Source organism: Cariama cristata, unplaced genomic scaffold (assembly GCF_000690535.1).
Source record: "Cariama cristata isolate BGI_N322 unplaced genomic scaffold, ASM69053v1 scaffold6960, whole genome shotgun sequence".
In the NCBI taxonomy this organism is placed as follows: Eukaryota; Metazoa; Chordata; class Aves; order Cariamiformes; family Cariamidae; genus Cariama; species Cariama cristata.
This window is the reverse complement of record NW_009592882.1, coordinates 60054-80486: the sequence shown is the minus strand read 5'-3', so window position 1 is coordinate 80486 and position 20433 is coordinate 60054. Positions and strand designations below refer to the sequence as shown.

Here is a 20433-nt window from a genome sequence, read left to right as displayed (position 1 = left end):
GGGTAGGGTGCTGGAATCAATAGTACTTGGGCTTTTGCATGCCTAAATCCCTACAATTTATTATTTTTCATTTGAAAAAGTCTTAGACATATCTACTATTTATATGCAAACACACACAGATACACCTACTATACACAGAGTATAAAGTATAGCATATATAATAGCTGTATATTACATATAAAGTTATATACTACATATAGTAACTATGTAAGCTAGTATTTTATGGATGTGTGTTTGTTTATATATATATAAATATGTACTAGTGTAGTAACAGGGTTTGGGTTTTGCTTTGGTTTTTTTCTTCATTTTTTTATGCGGATACATACACAAAAAATTAAAATAGCAGCCTTCAGCCTGTTGCCAGAACAGAGACACTACCTGGGGAGTCTGAAGAGAAGATTAAAGTTTGGATGGAGTACGCACTTGCAATCTTTGACTGCATCTCAGATTTTGCTTGAGTCAGCCCTCTCTGGAATCCCAGGCAGGAGGCAGCACCTCACTCCAGCATTTCAGAATGAAAATGTCAGATTTAGAAAACTGGAATGAACAGGATTTTGGCTATGAGACCCGTACTGTGGTATGCACATTCTCTGGCCTTGGATTCCTGAGCAATTTCGTTACTGCCACAAGTGAAAAATCAGTCTAAGCCTTGTTCTGACTCACCAGGTAGCTTTTCAACAGCTCGCTGTCAGAACTGTCATACCATTTATAGCTAAGGAATGAGCTAACGTTTCTACAGATAATCGGTTATCTAGCTTCCTCTTCTCAAAGAGTCAGGATCAATTGGGCGGGCGGGGAATTCAGTAAAAACGATATAGGTGCACTGTCACTAAACTACAGCAAATCCTGAAGGAGAAGAAAATAGTTACAATAGCCTCCCATTGACAAAAAAAAAATTTTAAGTGACAATTCCCATTAAAAAACACTCGATGAGATGGGACTGAGTAGCACTCCACGAGGGAATTTTTGGAAGCCCAAAGAAGAGCCATGAAAGGAGCTGGACTTCTGTCAGTCCAAGCCTGCCAAGCGCACAAACGCTCAAGTGCCACCGCCAGTCACTTCCCCCAGTCACGTGGCTCTGGAAGTTTGTTACCTTACGGCAATTCAAACTATGCTGTAAATACACACCTGAAACTCTGAATTGACATTTCCCTCTGTTCTTTAGCAATACACAATCTGCAGAGAAATTATCATTCAAAAAAATACACAAATACAAAATTAACTATTATGATATGTAAGGTGTTTTTACTAAGTAATAACTGGTTCAAATACACTCATAATGCCTCAAGTGATGTGGCATGAAAATTTTTGTATTTTTGTCACATTGTGTAATAATTACCAAAATACATAATACCAATAAAATTATTCAAATGCACATCAACTCAGAACAGTCATAAAATTATCATTCCTCACAGTAAGAATGAAAGCATATCCTCTAATCTGAGAGTGGCAGACAGATACGTTATTCATACCATTTTCTGCATGGATATAATCAGGCCTGGTGTGACATTATATAGATGGCCTAACAATTTAGTAATTGAGCCTATTTTTATTACACACAGAATAAAGTGTGAATGCTCTTCCATTCAGGGCTGTTAGCAAAACGCTTCCTTGAATTCCTCAGAAACCAATGAAAACTAAGGAAAGAAATCTCCTTACAGTTCTGTGCTCTTGCTATTCAGCTGCAAAATATTAACAGAGCTACATATTTTGTGCACTACATTTAAAAATCCTTTAGAAGCCAGCATGACTGGTTTGAATGTGCATAATGAAATTTTTAACGCAACAAAAAACCCAAGTAGAAAGGACCTGAAAAGCAAGCCAGATTCCAAATCACTTCAAAGATGAAATTTCCAAAAGGAATTATGTATGACTAATGTGCTCAACAAAGCTATGAAAAAGAATAAATTTCACATGTGCACTTCAATTTTACAAGGTTCTTCTGATCTTCCATTTTTCATTTCTAGTATATTATTTATTTCTGTAAGTGCGAGAGACACACAGCTTTTCAAACTATATTATCCACCTTAAAATATGTTTTGCTAATTCCGTAAACGTAGTTTCAGGAACATTGCATCCTTGTCTAATCATTTTTAACACCATGGAACACTGTATTTTGTAGTGTGCACAGAGGAGGTCATGTGAATATTCTTTCAGGTGAATAAAAAGATTCTGTCAGCCTGACCCAAAGCCTCCCTAGACTCAGTAGCAAAACTCTACCAGAATTCAGTGAGTTTTCAATCGGCTCAAAACAAAACAACAACAAAATCAGAACACAAGTATCAGGAGGGCTTATGTTAAAATATATATATATATATATATATATATATGTATATTTACCTTTCTTCAGCTGCTGGTGACGTTCCTCTAGTTTCTGACGAGTCAGCTTGAAGCGATCGAGAAAACCATTCAAGCTCTCCTGAATGAAGTTTGGAGGCATGGGCTGAGAGGTGAGCGCCTTGCAGGTGGCTTTCAGGTGTTCCAAACGTGGACTCAGGCTTACGAGATGAGTTAACTCCTGCTGTGAAGGATTAAAAACAAAACCAAATCTCACACTTGCCTTGTTAACGCAAAGATTTTAGTGAGCTACTGCAGCACAGCTCCTCCACATTACTAGGGCAACAACATTAAATACTCCTGTGACACAGGTACCAAAATCTTCAGTCAAATCAGGTGCCCTGGATGCCTTGGAAATTTGGAGTTACTTTACCGACTAGGCTAAGCTCCTCAGGGGTATTCTGCGCTTCTAACAGCTTCCAATCAAAATGAACAAGTTTTGCCAGACTTACCTGGCATAAGTCTTTCAGGACTGCTGAGGGCTGGGATGCTGAAGAAGCGTCATTTTTAAGCCAGCCATCCTTCTCAATTACAGTCTTCTCAAGCTCACTCATTTCCTTAAAATAAGCATTTATATCTTCCTGGTACTTTATCTTTCTGGCCACTTCTTCCAGCTGTTGAACCACATCTTTCCACCCTAACGATATTTTCTCAATCACAGTTTTTATATCCACTGTAGAAAGTCCTTCTAAAAAGATGATATAAATTGTTATATTAACTGCAAGACATTTTGATTAACAGGCATTTAATCTTTTCTTTCTTCAAGTACAGGTGCACATTTGCAGTAACATGCAAAATGCTTTGATTTCAAGTCCACTATCCATAAAACTGTATTTATTAGTAACAGCGTTACAGCTCTTTATTTCTACATTAACAGTAAATTGAAGAGTGAGATACTACACTTCTATTCTTTCCCTTTGATAACTTTCGAATTTGTAACAATGACCTGATTCTTGACCATCATGACTCTCTTCACCATCACAATTTGTGTCTAAATGTTGATATGTAGATTTAAGTAAAAATAAGCTTTTTAAGGAAGCTTCCAGTGAATTTTTTTTTTAAGTTATTCTAGACTCCACAAAGAAAAAGGGAAGAGGGATGCAGCAAGTTGGAAGGCAGCAATAAATTCATTGAAAAGGCAGAAGGAAATCCTGTCGGCCTGGGAGAGAGAGGGAGCAATGGCTAACAGTGTCACATTCCACACAGACATGATTAATAACTAGGTAACATGAATAGCTACAAAAGCAAAAACAGGACAAAACACAAGGTTATTTCCCACCCACAGGGATTACATGAAGCACTTGCTACACCATCTTTTTGACAAATCAATGCATTACTTGGGGATGCAGCAGCAGAAGCCAACAGACCTCCCACCCTCTCCTTGTTCCTTCATTTCCTCAAGCACTAGAAGTAACCGATGATTTTGCTATATATGAAGAAATTTCAGTGCAACGTGCATTATGTTCTCGCCATCGCAAGTCTCTGATGCAGATTCTCTTTCAAGGCACCACCTTCTTTACACAGGGCATATTTGGGTCACTTGAACTTAACAGTTCTGTCATTTAGATCGCATAGCAGGAGGAGAGGTACACCGAGGCGGTTGTTTTGCTGCACCGCTTTAGCGTAAGTGGAGCCCGGTGCTGCGGTCAGGGCAGCAGCCAGCTTCTACAAGGGCACTTGAAGGCTCTACTCCATAGATCCTCCCCGTGCTTCACATCCCGGTCGCACACTTGGCACACTTACAATACAGATGTGTGCACAGCAGCTGCAACCAGCAGGTAAGAGGAGCGTGTATGCAACGATCGGTCACTGCCATTACGGCACAGCTTGTACGTGCCCCGAGACAGAAAGGGATGCATACAGACGGATGCCAGTGCCATGCATTATTCCACACAGATGTAGCTGGGCCTGGTTTTGGAAAGAAGAGCTGTCGTTCTGAGCTGGACAAAACATACTAGCAGATCCTAACAAAGCCAAGGGCTGTAGAATGGTTATTTTCTATAGATCCCAATCTTTAAGACTGAACAATTACAAAGCAATTCCGTATCTTATTTTTTTGCTGATAGAAAGCAGTTTTTGAACTATGCATTTCTCATTATGATCAGCAGATGCTGGTTTCACAGCCATGACCTATCCCAGGTGGAGGGGTTTATAGAAGAGAGGGCCGGAGGGAGGATTTTTGTCAAGGTTTGAAGACAAGGAACAGCTACAAATTTTTATAATCCAAACTCCAGGTCAAGTCAGTGGCTTCCAGCCATCAGCTTCAGGGCAATGGCACCCACTGTAAAAAGGTTCAGCTGTAGTAGGCAAGGAAGGAAGGACTGGAGATGCTTAGCAGGTTGGGGCATCCGGGCAAAGGGCCTGGCTGGCAAAAATGTGACAATTGGGAAATCCAACCGAAATCAGCATTTTCCAAAAGGGACGCTGGTCAGTATGCAGGACAGCGTCACCATCCTTTCACCTGTTCGAATGCTACCAGTCACAGCACCTTCCCCAGAAGCCAAGTGCATAGCAGATCTAAAAGACCGTCTCTGAATGATATGAACAGCTCTTTTATGGAGACAGTCACATTTCACTGATGGAGTTTTGTCATATTATGAAACAAGATTTTGGCAAGGCTTAAAGACCCAACTTTCTCTGATGTTAATTATAAGTTTCCAGGGATAAGTGTTTTAATTGACAATCAATCATTTTCTCAAGGATGTAGGCTTCTCTCTTGCCTTTGAGCCATAAATTGTGACTGTATCATCAACACATACTGACAGTTTTTATAAAAATAGAGAAAACTACGAACAAAAAAAGATATACACGCATTTATCAAGCTTAAATTTGGTTTCAGAGTTTCCACTTCTTTAAGGCAGTTATATTTTAAATTTTTATATTTAATCTCCACACAATTCAAAAATTAAACCAACACCTTCCCCCAAAAGTATGTTACTGCCATTTTAAGAAATTATTTCTATTTCAATAAAAATAACCCTTAAAAGGTTGCAAATGAACACACACACATTAAACAAAGAATATTAATATTGCTTTTCTATAAGCTTTAATAAAAACAAAACACATATCAATAACAGTAACAACGACCAGTGCCTCTGAAGGGAAGAAAATAGAGGGAGAGGGAAGGAATACATTGTGATGCCTAACTGGAGACAGCGTATTTCAGCTTCATTTCCCAGCAACTCATACGATTAAATCACAGAACAGAAAAACCTTCAAGTTGCTTACCCTTTCCCATTTGATCCAAAAGAATATGTCCACTTTGTTTCAGTTCATCTAACTTTTGGCTTTTTTCAACTCTTTCTTTTTCAATTACCTGCAAAGTGAACCCCAAAAGAATATAGTTTCAGAGAGGGTAATATACTATGTGAAATCAGATATTGTGACACCGGCTAAAACAAGTCACTTGTTATGAAAAATTGCAATTATTTAATGTGAACCAGTGGAGAAAACACCTTTTTTAAAATAGTCTCTTCACCTCTGCAGTCTCTACCAAGATTTCCAGAAGGGAACAACCACCTGTTCCCTAGAAGTCCAAATAGCAAGAACTATAGCACACTAGTAATCCACTCTCATAAGCTCTACTGCTTCACTCTCCTTCATAAAGAAGTAACGAGGTAAATCCCATGTGACTACCAAGATTTTTAGAGGGCATGTTTCTCCCTCAAGTCATACATATTGGTGAATATTCCTGTGTGAGCCAACAGGTAGAATACATCCAAACACATCCACAGAGGAAAGATGAGTTCCTTGGCCACAAGACCACAACTTCAATATCCTCTGTGATTACAACAAAGCATCTCCAAATTAAAATCTTTTTGAAACTAAATGTCCAAGGTCATTAGTCTGGTTTAGACTTGCTACAGTAAATGCAGAAGTAGCATGCATTTATTTGAACAGTTGGGAAGAACACACACTGTCCTACTCACTTAGAGCCCAATCTTTGAAAACCGTGCTGTTCACGGGAACCTGGTGCTCATACTGGAGCCTATTTTATAAAGGGCTACAAACATTCATAAAGATCTATAAATAAACTACTGGGAGGGTTGTTTTGGTTTTTATTTTCAACAGTACTGCCATTCCAAACATTCCCACTGGCACCATTTTGTACTGCAGCACTGAGTAGTCTCTTTAAATACTTTTAAGTATTGTCTTTGATTTCAAAAGCAGGTTCAGGTCCTGCTAAAGCTCCAGTAAGCCTTCATTAACAAAGCATGTTCAAGGACCAAAAAAGGCAAGAATACATTCCTGAAACAGAAGGAAGATGAGATAAAATGGCTATTTCATGGCTCCCACAGGATCCTGTAAAATAATGTATTTTGTCTTGCAGGTCAGTAACACCATACACAGGTTGTAACTATCAGTTTTTCTCCAAAATTAATAGAGCAAACAACAACGTGTCCCAACATTACAACAACGGACCACTTTGGACCTTGGGCAGTACAGTGTGTGCAGAGCGTCACAGCATGATTCACGGGGTCTCCGAACAGTCCGCTGGCCCATCTCTGCCAAAATTACAAAAGTGGTGTCAATCAAGTCCATCACCAACTGTGAAACATGAGGGCAAAATATGCTGCTTAGTGGAAAAGATACTAATCCCGAAGACAGACATTCATCAGAACTCCAAAGGAGACATCAGTATGTTTTTAAAATTTCCTGCAGATTGTGCAACCCGACACCAGCAAAAATTTGTGTCCAGCTGGTCAGAGATTCCCATGTACGTCCAGTTCTGAAACTATTTAACTAAAGGACTTAATCCCCACAAAGCATGTGGATCAGCCCACACCTCCAGCTGACAGCCAGCTTAGAGACAAAATATACTATTCACCGGAACACTCTATCTCCCCTTTTTACCTTCAATTTCTCTTTCATGTTCGAAGTCTCTCTCATCTTCTTGTACTCTTTGATATCTATGGCCTGAATGGCAGATTTTGATTTTGAAATCCAGTTCAAGAGCTCAGCACTTTCAGCATCAAACCTGGTTTAAAAGGTCAAACAAATTTTTTTTGTCATTTTTTCCCCTATTCAGTCACTCTTTCTTAAAAATCATAAGTCTTAAAGTTCAGCACATTATTCGATCCCAAAACAGCAAGGGCTGCACACAAGATTCATGTTTCTCATATTACTACTCACAGGCTGTAGGACAGACTTTCAAAAACCTGCCATAGTAAAAATTATGTCCATGGTGTTTGCCTTTGGGAGCAAACTGAGAATGCATGGTGCAATTTATTTCTTAATTCTTTTAATACATATCTTCATGCAAACTATTACTGTTTCTTTTAATCTGTCACAAAAGACCTCTCTCAATGCCGAGTACTTTGAAAGTAATAAACTAAACCCCAGGAACAAGGCAAATAAGAATTACAGTTCTAGATTTTGTAAAAGCATGCAGCACTCTTTAGTCTGAAGAAAAAGCTAGCAGCTTCAGCACTCATGGCAGTGACAGTAGTGAAACATTTTTGAACACTTAGCTGACTAAAGATTATCTTATAGCTTAACATTTTTGCCTACAGTGGACACATCTATACTAACATAACTTTCTTATGCCTAAAACCTCTAAGCTACAACCCAACACCACCAAAAAACAAAAGCAAACAAACAAAAAACCCCAACCCCCAAATCCACCAATACTGTACCGAACTTGAGAGAAGGACAGACGTACTACACAGACCACAAGTCAGGCCATATTACAATTATACTACTCAACACAGTGTAAATCCTGACATGGAATAACAGCCTAGCAACAAATCCAGAAATCACTGTTAGTCACTCACAGTTTTCATGGGAAAACCTGCAAAATTCTAGTTACTGGTCATTTGTTTTTTTCAACATAAGTAACCAGGATCAGGCAAAAGCATCAGAAGGTTTAATCTGTTTTAGCTGACCCGGTCCTTAATATAGTTTGAACTCTAGGAAAATCGGTAACAGTCACTTTTGCTTTCAAAGTCTAAAATAGTTTCTACGACTCGCAAGACACACAGAGAGAGTGGACAGGTGGGCTGCTGACTGCTTTATTGCCCTGGGACACCCACACACCACCCTCACCACGGCTCGGAGGCTCTGACTAGGGTCTTCAAGAGGGTTTGGGCAGGTTCCTCACCCCTTCAAAACCTGCATTCCTCCTCCAGAAAAATGAAGAGAACAACCTTTCCTCACTACACAAACACATATCACCTAGCACAGTGACTCCCTGCTCTTGACACAGACCTCTATCCTCTCCCTAACAACCTGCCAAAGGTTTAAATTAGTGTCACCTCAAAGAAACATTCATTTTCTCAGGCAAGCACAAAAAGGGAAATGATGAGTACATAGCATTTAACTTTCTTTATTTGTATTGAAACAATTCCTTTAGTTTTAGGTATGCTATTTCATAAAGGCAATGCAACACATGTTATTAAATATTGTTTAGCCTGGAGAAGACAAGACTCCAGGGAGACCTTAGAGCAGCCTTCCAGTACCTAAAGGGGCCTACAGGACAGGTGGGGAGGGACTTTTTACAAGGGCAGGGAGTGATAGGTCGAAGACTAACAGTTTTAAACTGAAAGAGGGTAGATTTAAATTAGATATTAGGAAGAAATTCTTCCTGGTGAAGGTGGTGAGGCGCTGGCAGAGGTTGCCCAGAGAAGCTGTGGCTGTCCCATCCCTGGAAGTGTTCAAGGCCAGGTTGAATGGGGCTGTGAGGAACCCGGTCTGGTGGGAGGTGTCCCTGCCCAGGGCAGGGGGGTTGGAACTGGGTGGGCTTTAAGGTCCCTTCCAACCAAACCATTCTGTGATTCCATACCTGCAAATTAGTCAGTCACTCCAGATATACTTGTGAAAGGAGACATCACTGTAATATTGTTCTTATTACTACATACCAGGGAGGTGGAACAGGTTTCTGAGCCTTTTTTTGTGCAGTTTTGCCCATTTCTTCCATATAGTTTGTGGAGATTGGAAATAAATAATAAATCAAAATACTTGGGGCTTTCACAACACTTTTGTGAAAGAAGATGTTTTTCCAAAAGAAACTAAATATAATTAATTCTGTCTTTCAGCAAAGGAGCTGAGGAACAAAGGACTGACAACCTGTTTTTTTGAGAAACACCCCCCTTTCCCTTTGAAATTAATGGAAGCTGCAGGCTTTCTCTCACTCTGAAAACAAGGTTGTACATAATATTCCCTTCCCATTCCCCAAATGCAACCTCATAACTGCAACTTGAGTATTCCTCACTTGCATAAAAGAAGAATCAAAAGCCAAGACCAAGAGACATGAGTCTATGTAGTATCTAGTGAGCAAGGGAAAATGGCAGTGACGTATACTTACTTTTTCTTTACTTCACTTTCCCCTGGGATTTGCCTTTTCTTTGGGGGTGGCGGCGGGGGCAACTCCTGTCGGGATTGTTTAACCACTACCTGTTCCTTCAACGGCATTGTTTCTGCAGCAGACTTCTGTGAAACCTGTGACAACCCTACGCTTCCTACAGCTTGAGTCACCTATACAAAATAATTTAGCAAGAGGGTTAAACGCTATTTTTAACATGGACTGAATTGCTTTTGCTTAGTTCCTTTTATTCATCAATCATAAAAGCTCATTCATTTGCTCCTACAAATGACCATGTCTAGCTGTCATGAAGCACCTTTACCACAGATGCACTCCAGAGAAAAAACTTCATTATTCTCATTTTGCAGATGGGAACCAAGCATCAAAATTCTCAGTTCAATGAGAATTTCATGCCAGTCCAAGTGAACTAAAAAAAAAAAATAATCAATAAAACAAACTTTATATCTATTTTCTTTCATAATTGCTTGGTTCACAAAAAGAACCAAGGTCCTTTGGTTTTACTAACATACAATTCTGTATTTTATACTCATACCCCATAAAACCAAGCCTAGATCTCAGAAAGAGCTGATACGCAGTGATTTGACCTAAAAACTCACTTAAGTCAACAGAAACCTTCCACACTCTTTAACGGGTTATAAAGTAAGTCCCATGGGAATCAACCTGTAAGTTCTAAGTATGTGCTTGATATTTAGGGGCAGTGAAAGGATGAAGACAGAATTTGGCACTCTACAGTGCTTTGACTCAAACGCAAGAACAAATTAAAGCCACATGGCTGAAACGGACCCCTACTCAGACTGCACAACTCATTCACTATGCACTAAATGGACTGTGAATCAGTGTCACAGCCTTCACAATAGTAACATTTTAATATCACAAAAAAGGGATACGTGAGTCATAAAACTGTCAAACAAAATTCTCACAGAAGCCAATGGGAATTCTGTCTAAATAAAAACATTACCAAGCACTCAAAATACTAAAATAAACATTTAACAATCCAGCTTGGCTATCATCGTCACATATCAAACAAACAACTACTCTATTTTCAACAGATGAGAAATCATACTCACAGAGCATAAATGCTTGTATGACTCCCATTTATTTATCTATTCTGGGTTTTGGGGTTTGTCTTTGTTTTCTTTTAGTATCAGATTTAATCCAGTCCCAGGACTCTTATAATGTTTAAAGGCATTTGCATTGATTGATAATCATGGCAAGCCTGCTTTACTCATCAGAAAAATGAAGCTTAATCTGTGTGAGAAAGGAGTGATAGTACTAGTCAGGTTAACAACTTGGGGTTTTGAAGACCAAAACACACAGACAGCTTTGTCAGCAGATAAAGTCAGCCCCAGTGAAAGAGCACTCACCTACCTCTCTAGCCTGAGGCCACGAACTCACCTGAGCAATTTTGCTGACAGTATCAATGAGGTTTGCATACATACAGATATCTAACCAGCTAAAAAGTAATAAAGCCTTGTTAAGTACCTGGTTAGAATAATCCTCTAGCTTCTGAACCAAACTGTCCCACCTCTGAGTTAGTTCTTCTTGATCCTGATCGATTTTACTGGATGCTCTGCCATTCCCAAGGATTTGGGCCACATCCTGACCTAGCTCATTCAACTGGTCTAGTGTTTGTCGTTTCATACCCATGTCCTCTTTCAAAATCTGAAGTTAAAAGAAAACAGGAAAAAATGACATCAAGTATTCTGCCACCCCTTAGCTTTTAATTCCTGGGGAGGGATGTACTTCATGAGCCAGATGCATCACAGGTTTCAAAACAGTTCTCTTGTATAGCAAAGCACTCTTAAAAAGAGCACATCCCAAAAACACCTCCTAGAGCAATCAGCAGTACTTCTTCAGTAAATTACAAATGGCTAGTTCAGGTACAAGCTGCACCAATGTATTTAAAAAGAAAAAAACAAAACCAAAACCACAAACCACAAACCCACACTTTGGAAAACCCAGTTGACTGGTGGCCTGCAATAAACTCCAAACCCTGGCAAAAACCCAGAACAGCTGTTCCAAATTTGGCACACCAACCTGGAACGGCCATGGAGTAAGTTGTACACATTTTTTTTAAAATTCAAGTGAAAATCTGGCAAGGAGAGAATATTGGTCTGGCTTCCAAAGTCTCATGCATTCACAGCTCCTGCTGGTAATTTGCCATTCATTTAGTCTATGAGATTTGACAGGATAGAGCAGGATAGCAATACTCACTGCTAGTTTTCGAACATTCACACTCAGGTCCGTTTGATCTTTAAAGTTGCTTGTCTGGACCTTACTCAAAGCCTCTTCTTTCTCAGTTAACCAAGCTTTCAATAAGCACTGCAGATCATAAGAAAAAGAGCACAAGAAAATACCAAGTTTGTCAAACAGCTATTGACAATTCCTTCTTTAAGATCTTTGCATTCAAAGCACAATTCTGCAGTCTTTATATGCAGCAATTTCAGTTGGCATTAGCAAAAATAGGACATAAAAAGGGGATAAAAAATATCAGAGAACTAAGTAATACTTTCCAGCAAAACAATTTCAACAAAACCATTTCTCAATATATCAGTGCACACACCCCCACAAAGTTATTCCCCCACAAAGTTATTTATAGTGACCAGAACTCCACCATACAGCTGACATGGGACTTATAAATTATATTAAAATTAAATGCATCAAAATGGTATGTATACTTTCTTTCACTCTCCACCCTCCTTCCTCTGTGATTCAAAACCCACCGTTACAAACATTTTCTCAGAAGCTACACCACTGACAATTCAGAGCTCTTTTAGTCCAGGCAGTCGGTCAAAGACTCAGATATGAATCAGTCACCTCCCTGTTTACTGCACCTACTTCCAATTGCAAAATAACTTCAGCAAACACCATCTCACTAACTAGCGAAAGCTGGAGTGGTCTGCTCTGGATAGTATTAACTCAGCAATTTTGAGCTTTTTCCACTTTTTGCTAGGAGATCTGTCCTGGGTCTCACTTCTTTTCCATCACACAGCACTCTGATGGAAATTCCAGCAATAACTGGCATCAAGGATCAGGAACAATTTTATACATTCTATATTACGTTGCAACATATTGCTGCTGCTGCGCAGCCATCTCCATGGGCTGGAATATCCAGCTCTCTATCAAGCTCAGTTGCGTAGCCACTGGTGCACTGCTGCTACTCCGTGTTTAAAAAAAACAAACAAACAAATCAAAAACACAACACAGCAAGGCAGGCCTTTTTGTTCTTTGAACAACACACTTTACAACAGCCACTAGGCTCCTCGGGCTAGCTATATATTTTTGGCATTGTCCCAGAACTGACTACAGCAACTTTTGGGCCAAAGGGTTAAGGCAGTTTACATTGCCAATGTAAACCCATACTCAAAATGTACACACAGCAAATATGACAGTGGTCGAAATGCTACAAGGCTGTGAGAAACACCACATATTCTGGAAAAATCACGCTGGCATCCTAGCCAACATATTTTATGCATAAAGAGGAGCTTAAAAACTCTTCAATGTATTCAATTAATTTCTGCTAAATCAGCAAAAATAACTCTCCCTAGAAAACTGAAACGTAATTATCACAGTACTGAGAAATATCTGGCACTGATTGAGGAATTTGTTTCCTGAGTGGTAAGAATTGTGTTGACTTGGCAATGTGGTTTCCAAAAATTTTCTAAGCAGCCACAAAAAGCCTGATGCATCACTGTTGCTCATCTCTCCATCTGGTTGGGTGGAATGGAAAGTGAAGTACCTAAACGTTTTACTTACTTCTGTATTAACAAAGTGTTTGAATTAAATTTTTTAATTAGTTTCAAATTGTAATTTTTGTAGGTCACTTGATAATTCTTGAGAACAGAGCGCTGTAATTCAGACCTGTTAGTAATAAACGCATTGTCCACAGCTGAATAACAACTGCAAACATAGGTTGATCTAAACCATCCAAAATAAACTTCTATTTCCTTATTACTTGCTACCTGACACTCTACATTAAAACATTGATTAATTTTTTTTTCCACTTTTATAGAGCAACATAATTACATACAAATTTTAAAAAGCTGAATGCAAAGTAACTCCAATAGAAGATGACACTCTTAACAGTACTGTAATCGTCAAGCAGTGGTCACTTTTCCCCAGACAAACCTAAGGGTGGAAGAGGACAGAAACGTGTTCGCACAGGCTCATCAAAACTGAAAGCACTTGAAGTTTGTACCTTGACATACAGAGCAGGGATTTTTGAGGAATCCTTATTTCTCAACTCAGAGACTTATCTTGCCCAAGAGTTGCCAGAAAATGTTAGCACATTCTGTATGTACGTACACATATGCCAACACAGTATTTTAAGGAAATTATATATAAACAGATACTTGGCATTGGATAAACCAGAATCTGAACCTTGGGTTCGTATTAACAACAAGGTCACATGAGCTGCAAATTCAGCTTATCAATATATTGCAAATAGATATGGGAGGGGTGAAGGAGAAACACATATGCAACCCCAAAAAATGCAGACAAAACATCCCTGCCAAAGAAACCAGGCTGTAACGGATACCAACAGCTCCATCAGCATTGTTGTTCTGTTTTCAAATGTCTAAATAATCTGTGTGTACTGCAGAGTTTAAACAATAGCTTACAGTGGCAAATACCATCATTTAAGAAAACAAAACAATTTAAGTAAAACCTTCAAAGGAAAATCCATCAAATATTTTAAGCTGAGACACAAAACAAGCTCTAGCACTGGGCATGCAAACCTAACACGTGTAGCTGTGTTACTGTATTTTTTTATACCATCAGTTAATTGCTGTTTGAGCAGTATATTTAATATATACATAAAATGTGCGATATGAAAGCAAGAAAAAACTCTCAATGCCATCTTCAACTGTTTTCCTAAATTCAGCAAAATGAGACTAGCTGCATGCTTCGCTACATTGACCACATGTTTTATGTTACAGATTTTGAAAACAGTATTTATTGACTAGCTGACTGCACAACTCTGTACATGTATCCATGTTGGAAGCACGTATACCTTGATTAGGAAAACTTCTGTAGTTACCAAACCACCAAATACTTAGTGATCCATTGTCATTTTGCTATCACGGATATTCCCACTTCTTGGCCATTTTGCAAGCTACCTTGGAAATTATTTTATAAGGAGTTATAAACTTACTTTCTTAAACTTCGGAAAATACTTCTCTTGTGCTGCACAGCTACTCTACTCCTCAAGAAACGCTGAGAATCCCAACAATAACACAAAATCTGGGTTTTTTTCCAAGGCTTTTTTCTGAGAGCTGTTAAACCCTACTAAGTTTTTTGTTTGGCTGGTTTTCCCCCACCCCTCCACAAATCAACTGGTCACTCTGGGTAACCAAAGAGCTACTAACTTGCTCTTCCAGCAGCTCCTGCCATAAAAGATGAATTTCTTGCAACTTGACCCGTCGTTCCTCAGTCCAACGACAAACTGCTGTCCACCGCTCGCCAAGCCTCTACAAAAGCAGGAAAATTCATGAACATTCACAAGCCTCACAAGACTCAAAAATCAGATATTCAAAAGCATAATTTCTACGTCACAGTAACCACTTTCTCCATTCCAGCTACCTCCTTGCCAGTAATCGCCATTGTTGTATTGCAGAAAGCTGGAGGTTAAAACTTTCAAGAGTATTCACCTATGGCCTTATCTCTGCTCTTGCTGAAGTCAGTGAGCTATTTGATCGACTTCAAAAGAAGCGAACAAAGCAGCATGAATTCTCTTTCAATAAATTCTGTTTCACACTCCCTGTAGTACAGGTTACAGTCTCACTTCTGACAAAAACGGGAAAATACTTCACACAACATTCCTTAGATAAATTGTGCTCATGTCTTTAAATATTTTTCCCTTTAGATTTTAATTTCCAAATGAAAATGACATATGAGAAGTAAGAGTTGTACTGTGCATCTTCCCATTTTAATGAAACTGCTGAAAGGATACCCTACAAAAGTGCCGAAGTCACTGGGAACGCGAACAGCTTGACTCACCAGGAATTGAGCTTGACAGTCACCAAAGCATCTTTGCAGAGCAAATTTAGTAATTCTTTACATTAATATTACTTCTAAAAAAAATATTTTAAATTACTTTCTAAGATAAATTGTCTTTAAACAGAAAAGTGTTGATTAGCAAGTACATGCAGAGGTTTTAAGTGCCTGCTACTACAGTTAAAAAAGAGGGCTCTAACATTTTACCTGCAACTGCTCCTCCAGAATAGCTGTTGCACTTTCTCCACTGCTTTCATCAACAATGACAACCATGTGCGTCAGGGAGTTCACCTTCACCTGTTCTGTCTCTAGGTCACTCTGCAGGCTCTAGAAGAACAAACCAGAGGTTACCAGCTTTGAATATATTTTGGCCACAGTGACTAACACAACTGCTGCGGCAAAGAACTTCAGATCCAACAGTTAAGCATGGATTTTACCACTGGGAATCACTGCAGTTTAAGTAAATGTAAGCAAAAGACTGCTAGAAATGAACCCCAAACCATTCTGTTAATGTTGGAAAACATGAAGGAGTGCTTTAAGCTCTATGCACCATACTTGACTAGGAGAATCATACGACAACTGCATTGACTTTCTATATGTCTGCTGTTACAGGCAAGAAAGCTTAAGTGTTTCTATGAAAAGCTATTACTGCTAATAAGCAAGTATCATAGGGCATGCTAAACAGGGAAAAAAAAATCACTAAGAACATTTGTCTTTTAACAGCTGACAATATAATTCTCATCAGTATCAACAGTGCTACAATTGATCATGATGATCAAAGACAATAGTCGAAAACTGCAGAAAGCATACAGTTCCGATTAGTTTGAAATAACCAGTAGATTTAAATATTCATACAACTTCTAGAAGAACAGATTCTACAGTTAAAGCCTACCTCTGAGATATCTCTGCAAGATCAATATGCCTTTACAGTACTGCAAATATCACTTTTCATCCCAGAATATCCTAAGCTACTCCATGAACAACACGCCTCAAACTCTCCAGACTTTGAAGACAGAGGAAAGAATGCAAATGTGGGACAGGAAATTACAGACTAAAAATACTCCGCAGCTCTTGCCCTGTGAGGTATGTCCCATGCTGGGGAGAAGGTCAAACCTCTGCATCGAGTAAGAAAGTCAAAGCTGCAACCATAAAAAGAGGCAAAAGGCCATCTTTCTCCTTCAAAAAACAACACTGCAGGCTAGAAAGGCTGGACTCCCATCCAGAAACTTAATTGAGAGACCAACTGCTTCCAAAATGTTGTGCACATCAGAGAGCAGTGTCTCTGCACCCCTTTAGGATGCGATCCCTGTAAAATCAGGGACTGAAATCACTGACTTGGGATGCTCTTCCTGATAATTGTAACTCCCGCATTATTTTCATCTGCAAGTCTCAAGCATGCTTTAGCAAAGCCTGCCAAAGGCAAGTTTGTCCACAGTATGTTTCAGACTGTCCATCACTCCAACAACTTACCTGGAGATGCTTCATTTCCTGCACAAAATGAGGGCAACATAATTTCCCCTACAGGTTTTGCTTTCTGCACGAAGTGAAGATAATAGTTTCTGCTATAGTCATCAGTGCTCAAATGTTTAGTTAAGAAAGTACTTCCAGAAACCTCCAATTCCTTTCTACCTCATCATCATCATCTTTTTCCAAACATCAAATGCAGCCCCTCAGCATACAGCCACATACGACTTCTGACACAATCAAGTTTCTCAGCTAGGGAACCCACCAATGTACACGTCTTTCAAATACTTCTCCCATACGTATTACATAACAGACAAAAAAGGTTTACTTTATGTTCTTCCAGCTGTTTTTGAAGAGACTCCAAATCTTCTGCTAAGTGCTGCGATTCCATTTTCTGAATGCGCTCCTCTGTGACCGTCAGCCAGTTGGACAGCTGCTGCAACTGCTGCTTCTGGAGCTCCATCAGCATGTCATGCAGGCTGCAGGGGGAAGTACAGGTAGAGCTATTTCACAAACAGTTTTCCCAAGGAAAGAAACTAAGTCCTAGTTCCTATAGGAAAGAAGCAAGGCCATTCATAAACTAGTTAGTTATCATCAAATAAAATTTTCACCATTAAGCTAAGGAACACAATTAAGTATCCCTGCTTCTTTCTCAAAAAAAAAGTTAGTGAATTACGCCACTTATATCAGGGATTGTTTCTTGCAACAGGGATTTGCCACTAATAGAGCCTCTGCTGAGAGCTGCAACAAAATGTAGTTTCTCCCTTGATGTGCAGCTCTTAGCTTGATAACCCAGAGGCAGGAAAAAATTCTTCTAAGTGCTTTTTAGTTGTGTAAACACACATAGCTATCCATGTCTACTGTGTGCTTTACTGAGGAACTTTAACTACTGAAACAACATTAAAAACACATTTATGTAACTACTGCATGTAGATATCATATTTAACCTGGCACATTTACATAACATAAGTCTCAAAATACTTTTATATAACATTCCCCCCAAAAAAGAGTTATATTCATTTCTTTTGTTTCACCTTGGAAAGTATGAAGAAGGTGGATTTCATGTCACAAACTGAAGAGTTAATTCTGAAAAAAGTATCTTACAAATGGATGAAAACCAACCCTCCAAGATGCAGTAAGCACCAGAAGTTGGTCCTGCAGCTCTAGGAGAGGTTGTGTGCCGTGACTCACCGGGACTGCCTGTCCATGCTCTCCACCCTGAGCTCCTCCCAGCGCGAGTTCAGCAGCAGCATTTGCTCCTGGATCTCAAACTCTTCTTCAGGTGACAGATTTCCCTGGGCCACCAGTTGGTTTCCAGCCTGCAGAACACTGCCCACGCTGCTCTGGTGCGCAGTCAGTTCCATCATAAAACCCTGCAAACGGTACAACCAGCCACGTCACTCTGATCTGTGAGCTCCTACAGGACTTCATGAATTTGTGAATGTCCTAATAAATTGTTGTGTTTGAATCGGTGCTGCAGAATGAGCCGACACCAGCAAACACACAGGCATGGCAGACCTGTTCCTCTCTATGACAGAAGATTCTCCCATGAGCTACAAAAATTCTGGAGCCAGTAATAGAGCTAATTGAGGAAAAAAAGCTGACTACCTCAGAGAACCAGCTATTTGTAAGATGACAGTCTTTGAATAAATGCACCAAGAACATAAAAGAGAAACTTACCTATGGCCAACAGAACATAAAACAAGATCTGAAAGGTATCATAGGAAAGCAAATAGAACCCTATGAGTTAATTAAAAATCCACATATTTACTATAAATCCAGAACACCTCATCCTTTGGTTCATGGTTTTAAAACTGTAGCACGAGGGAAAAAAAATTCTTCATATTGCTCAGCATTCAGATGTCAAATTCAATTGTATACAGTAAGCTGACACAGGAGAAAACTAAAACATCTAAGGTAACACTTGAAACTTTTAGCAACATTAGAACATTTGTTCAGACTTGGAGCAGAACCAAAACAAAATAGTTTGGAAACAACAATAATTTGGATCCAACAAGACATGTTTCTGAAATAAACGATGCTAATCATGACAGGGAGACCACTGAATTACATTGACATGATTTTCAATTTCAGCATCGCCCTCATTTCACAGCAAGTGACACAAGGCTGACCAGGCTTTTTAGTAGTTGGCAGCAGAGAAGGACAAAGCAGCCTGGATCAGACCGTCTTTGTGTTACAGACACCAGTGAGCCAGCCACCAAAAGCTGATTAAAAAAATACATTAAAGTTTCAAAGCATGTTCCTCTGTAAGTTCTCCTAAAAAGATCTATTTCACCTTCAAGAAGCTATTATTTGTCAACAACAACAAAAAAAACCAAACACCAGACCACCACATTCAGTTAGAGGTGCTTTTAATTTAGAAGCAAGACAAAAGAAACAGAATGGCAGGTTTTGGATAAGGACTAGGAAATGGAAGTTCTGCAGCTCACACACACACACAAAAAGCCCACAACAAATGAATTTAAGAGAAGCTTACTTCATGGGTAGAAAATTGCTCTTTGACTTCCTCAACGTCACCAGATATTTCCTCCTGTTCCCGAAATGCATCCTCAGCTGACAGCAGCCATGTGAGCACTTCTTCCAGAGCAACTTGGTAGCTATCCAAGTCCATATCCACCTCTGTCACTGTGCTGGGAGTCTCTGCTCTAGAACTGCCCTGCTCCTCTTCAAGTGCTACAGCCTAGGCAGCCAAGAGAAAAGCGACGTCTGAGAAGTGCACAGAATCCACCTTCCCAAATGATACTACAAATAGAACAACTAAGATCCTTCATAAAATGTTAAAAGTAATTGTTGGGTACATCTTAACGAGAAAGGTCACAGCCACCACTAATGAAGTTTCATTTTAAAATAAAGAACCAGGATAGAAGAGACAACTTTAATCTCGCTCATTTAAGAGTGGATCTCACACCCAAACAAAAACCCATTGCTACCACTACCACAAGTCCTGTGGCAAACTCAGTTAAAGCTTTTGGGCCACTCTCTCCAGCTTGCCAAGACAAATGAGAAAGAGGAGCAGAAGAACCAAGCGTAACACAGATAGGACTTTATACCTCAATGCACGGGACTTTATACATGAATCAGAAAAGAAGAAAAAGGAAGACAGAACAACTGCAGTAAATCACAAAGACGACGCTATGATTTTCGTATCTTCCCAATTGTGCTGCCCAAGAGAAAAGGTGTGTTCCAGAGATAACTGACAAGCCTGAAGATCAGCTAAAATTACAACTCAAGAAAAGCCAGGCAGACTTTGATGACAAACACACCTGCTGCATGTTGAACTCTCCATCTTCACATTC

At 39.4% G+C, this 20433-nt stretch overlaps 1 protein-coding gene across 1 annotated transcript in view; it reads right to left on the bottom strand.

Moving 5' to 3' along the window:
- Nucleotides 1-2340: 2340 nt before the first annotated feature.
- LOC104161576 (utrophin-like) overlaps nucleotides 2341-20433 on the bottom strand; it is a gene marked incomplete at its 3' end in the record, with an annotated part of 34075 nt that continues 15982 nt past the window's right edge. Inside the window, exons 8-19 of the mRNA XM_009700100.1 lie at nucleotides 19614-19817; nucleotides 18308-18489; nucleotides 17445-17595; nucleotides 15860-15979; nucleotides 15025-15126; nucleotides 11873-11980; nucleotides 11054-11320; nucleotides 9641-9810; nucleotides 7192-7315; nucleotides 5566-5653; nucleotides 2790-3025; nucleotides 2341-2521 (exon numbers count right to left, since the gene is read on the bottom strand). Of these exons, the coding sequence (XP_009698402.1) occupies nucleotides 2341-2521; nucleotides 2790-3025; nucleotides 5566-5653; nucleotides 7192-7315; nucleotides 9641-9810; nucleotides 11054-11320; nucleotides 11873-11980; nucleotides 15025-15126; nucleotides 15860-15979; nucleotides 17445-17595; nucleotides 18308-18489; nucleotides 19614-19817 (1933 nt within the window). The remainder of the gene's footprint in view (nucleotides 2522-2789; nucleotides 3026-5565; nucleotides 5654-7191; nucleotides 7316-9640; nucleotides 9811-11053; nucleotides 11321-11872; nucleotides 11981-15024; nucleotides 15127-15859; nucleotides 15980-17444; nucleotides 17596-18307; nucleotides 18490-19613; nucleotides 19818-20433) is intronic.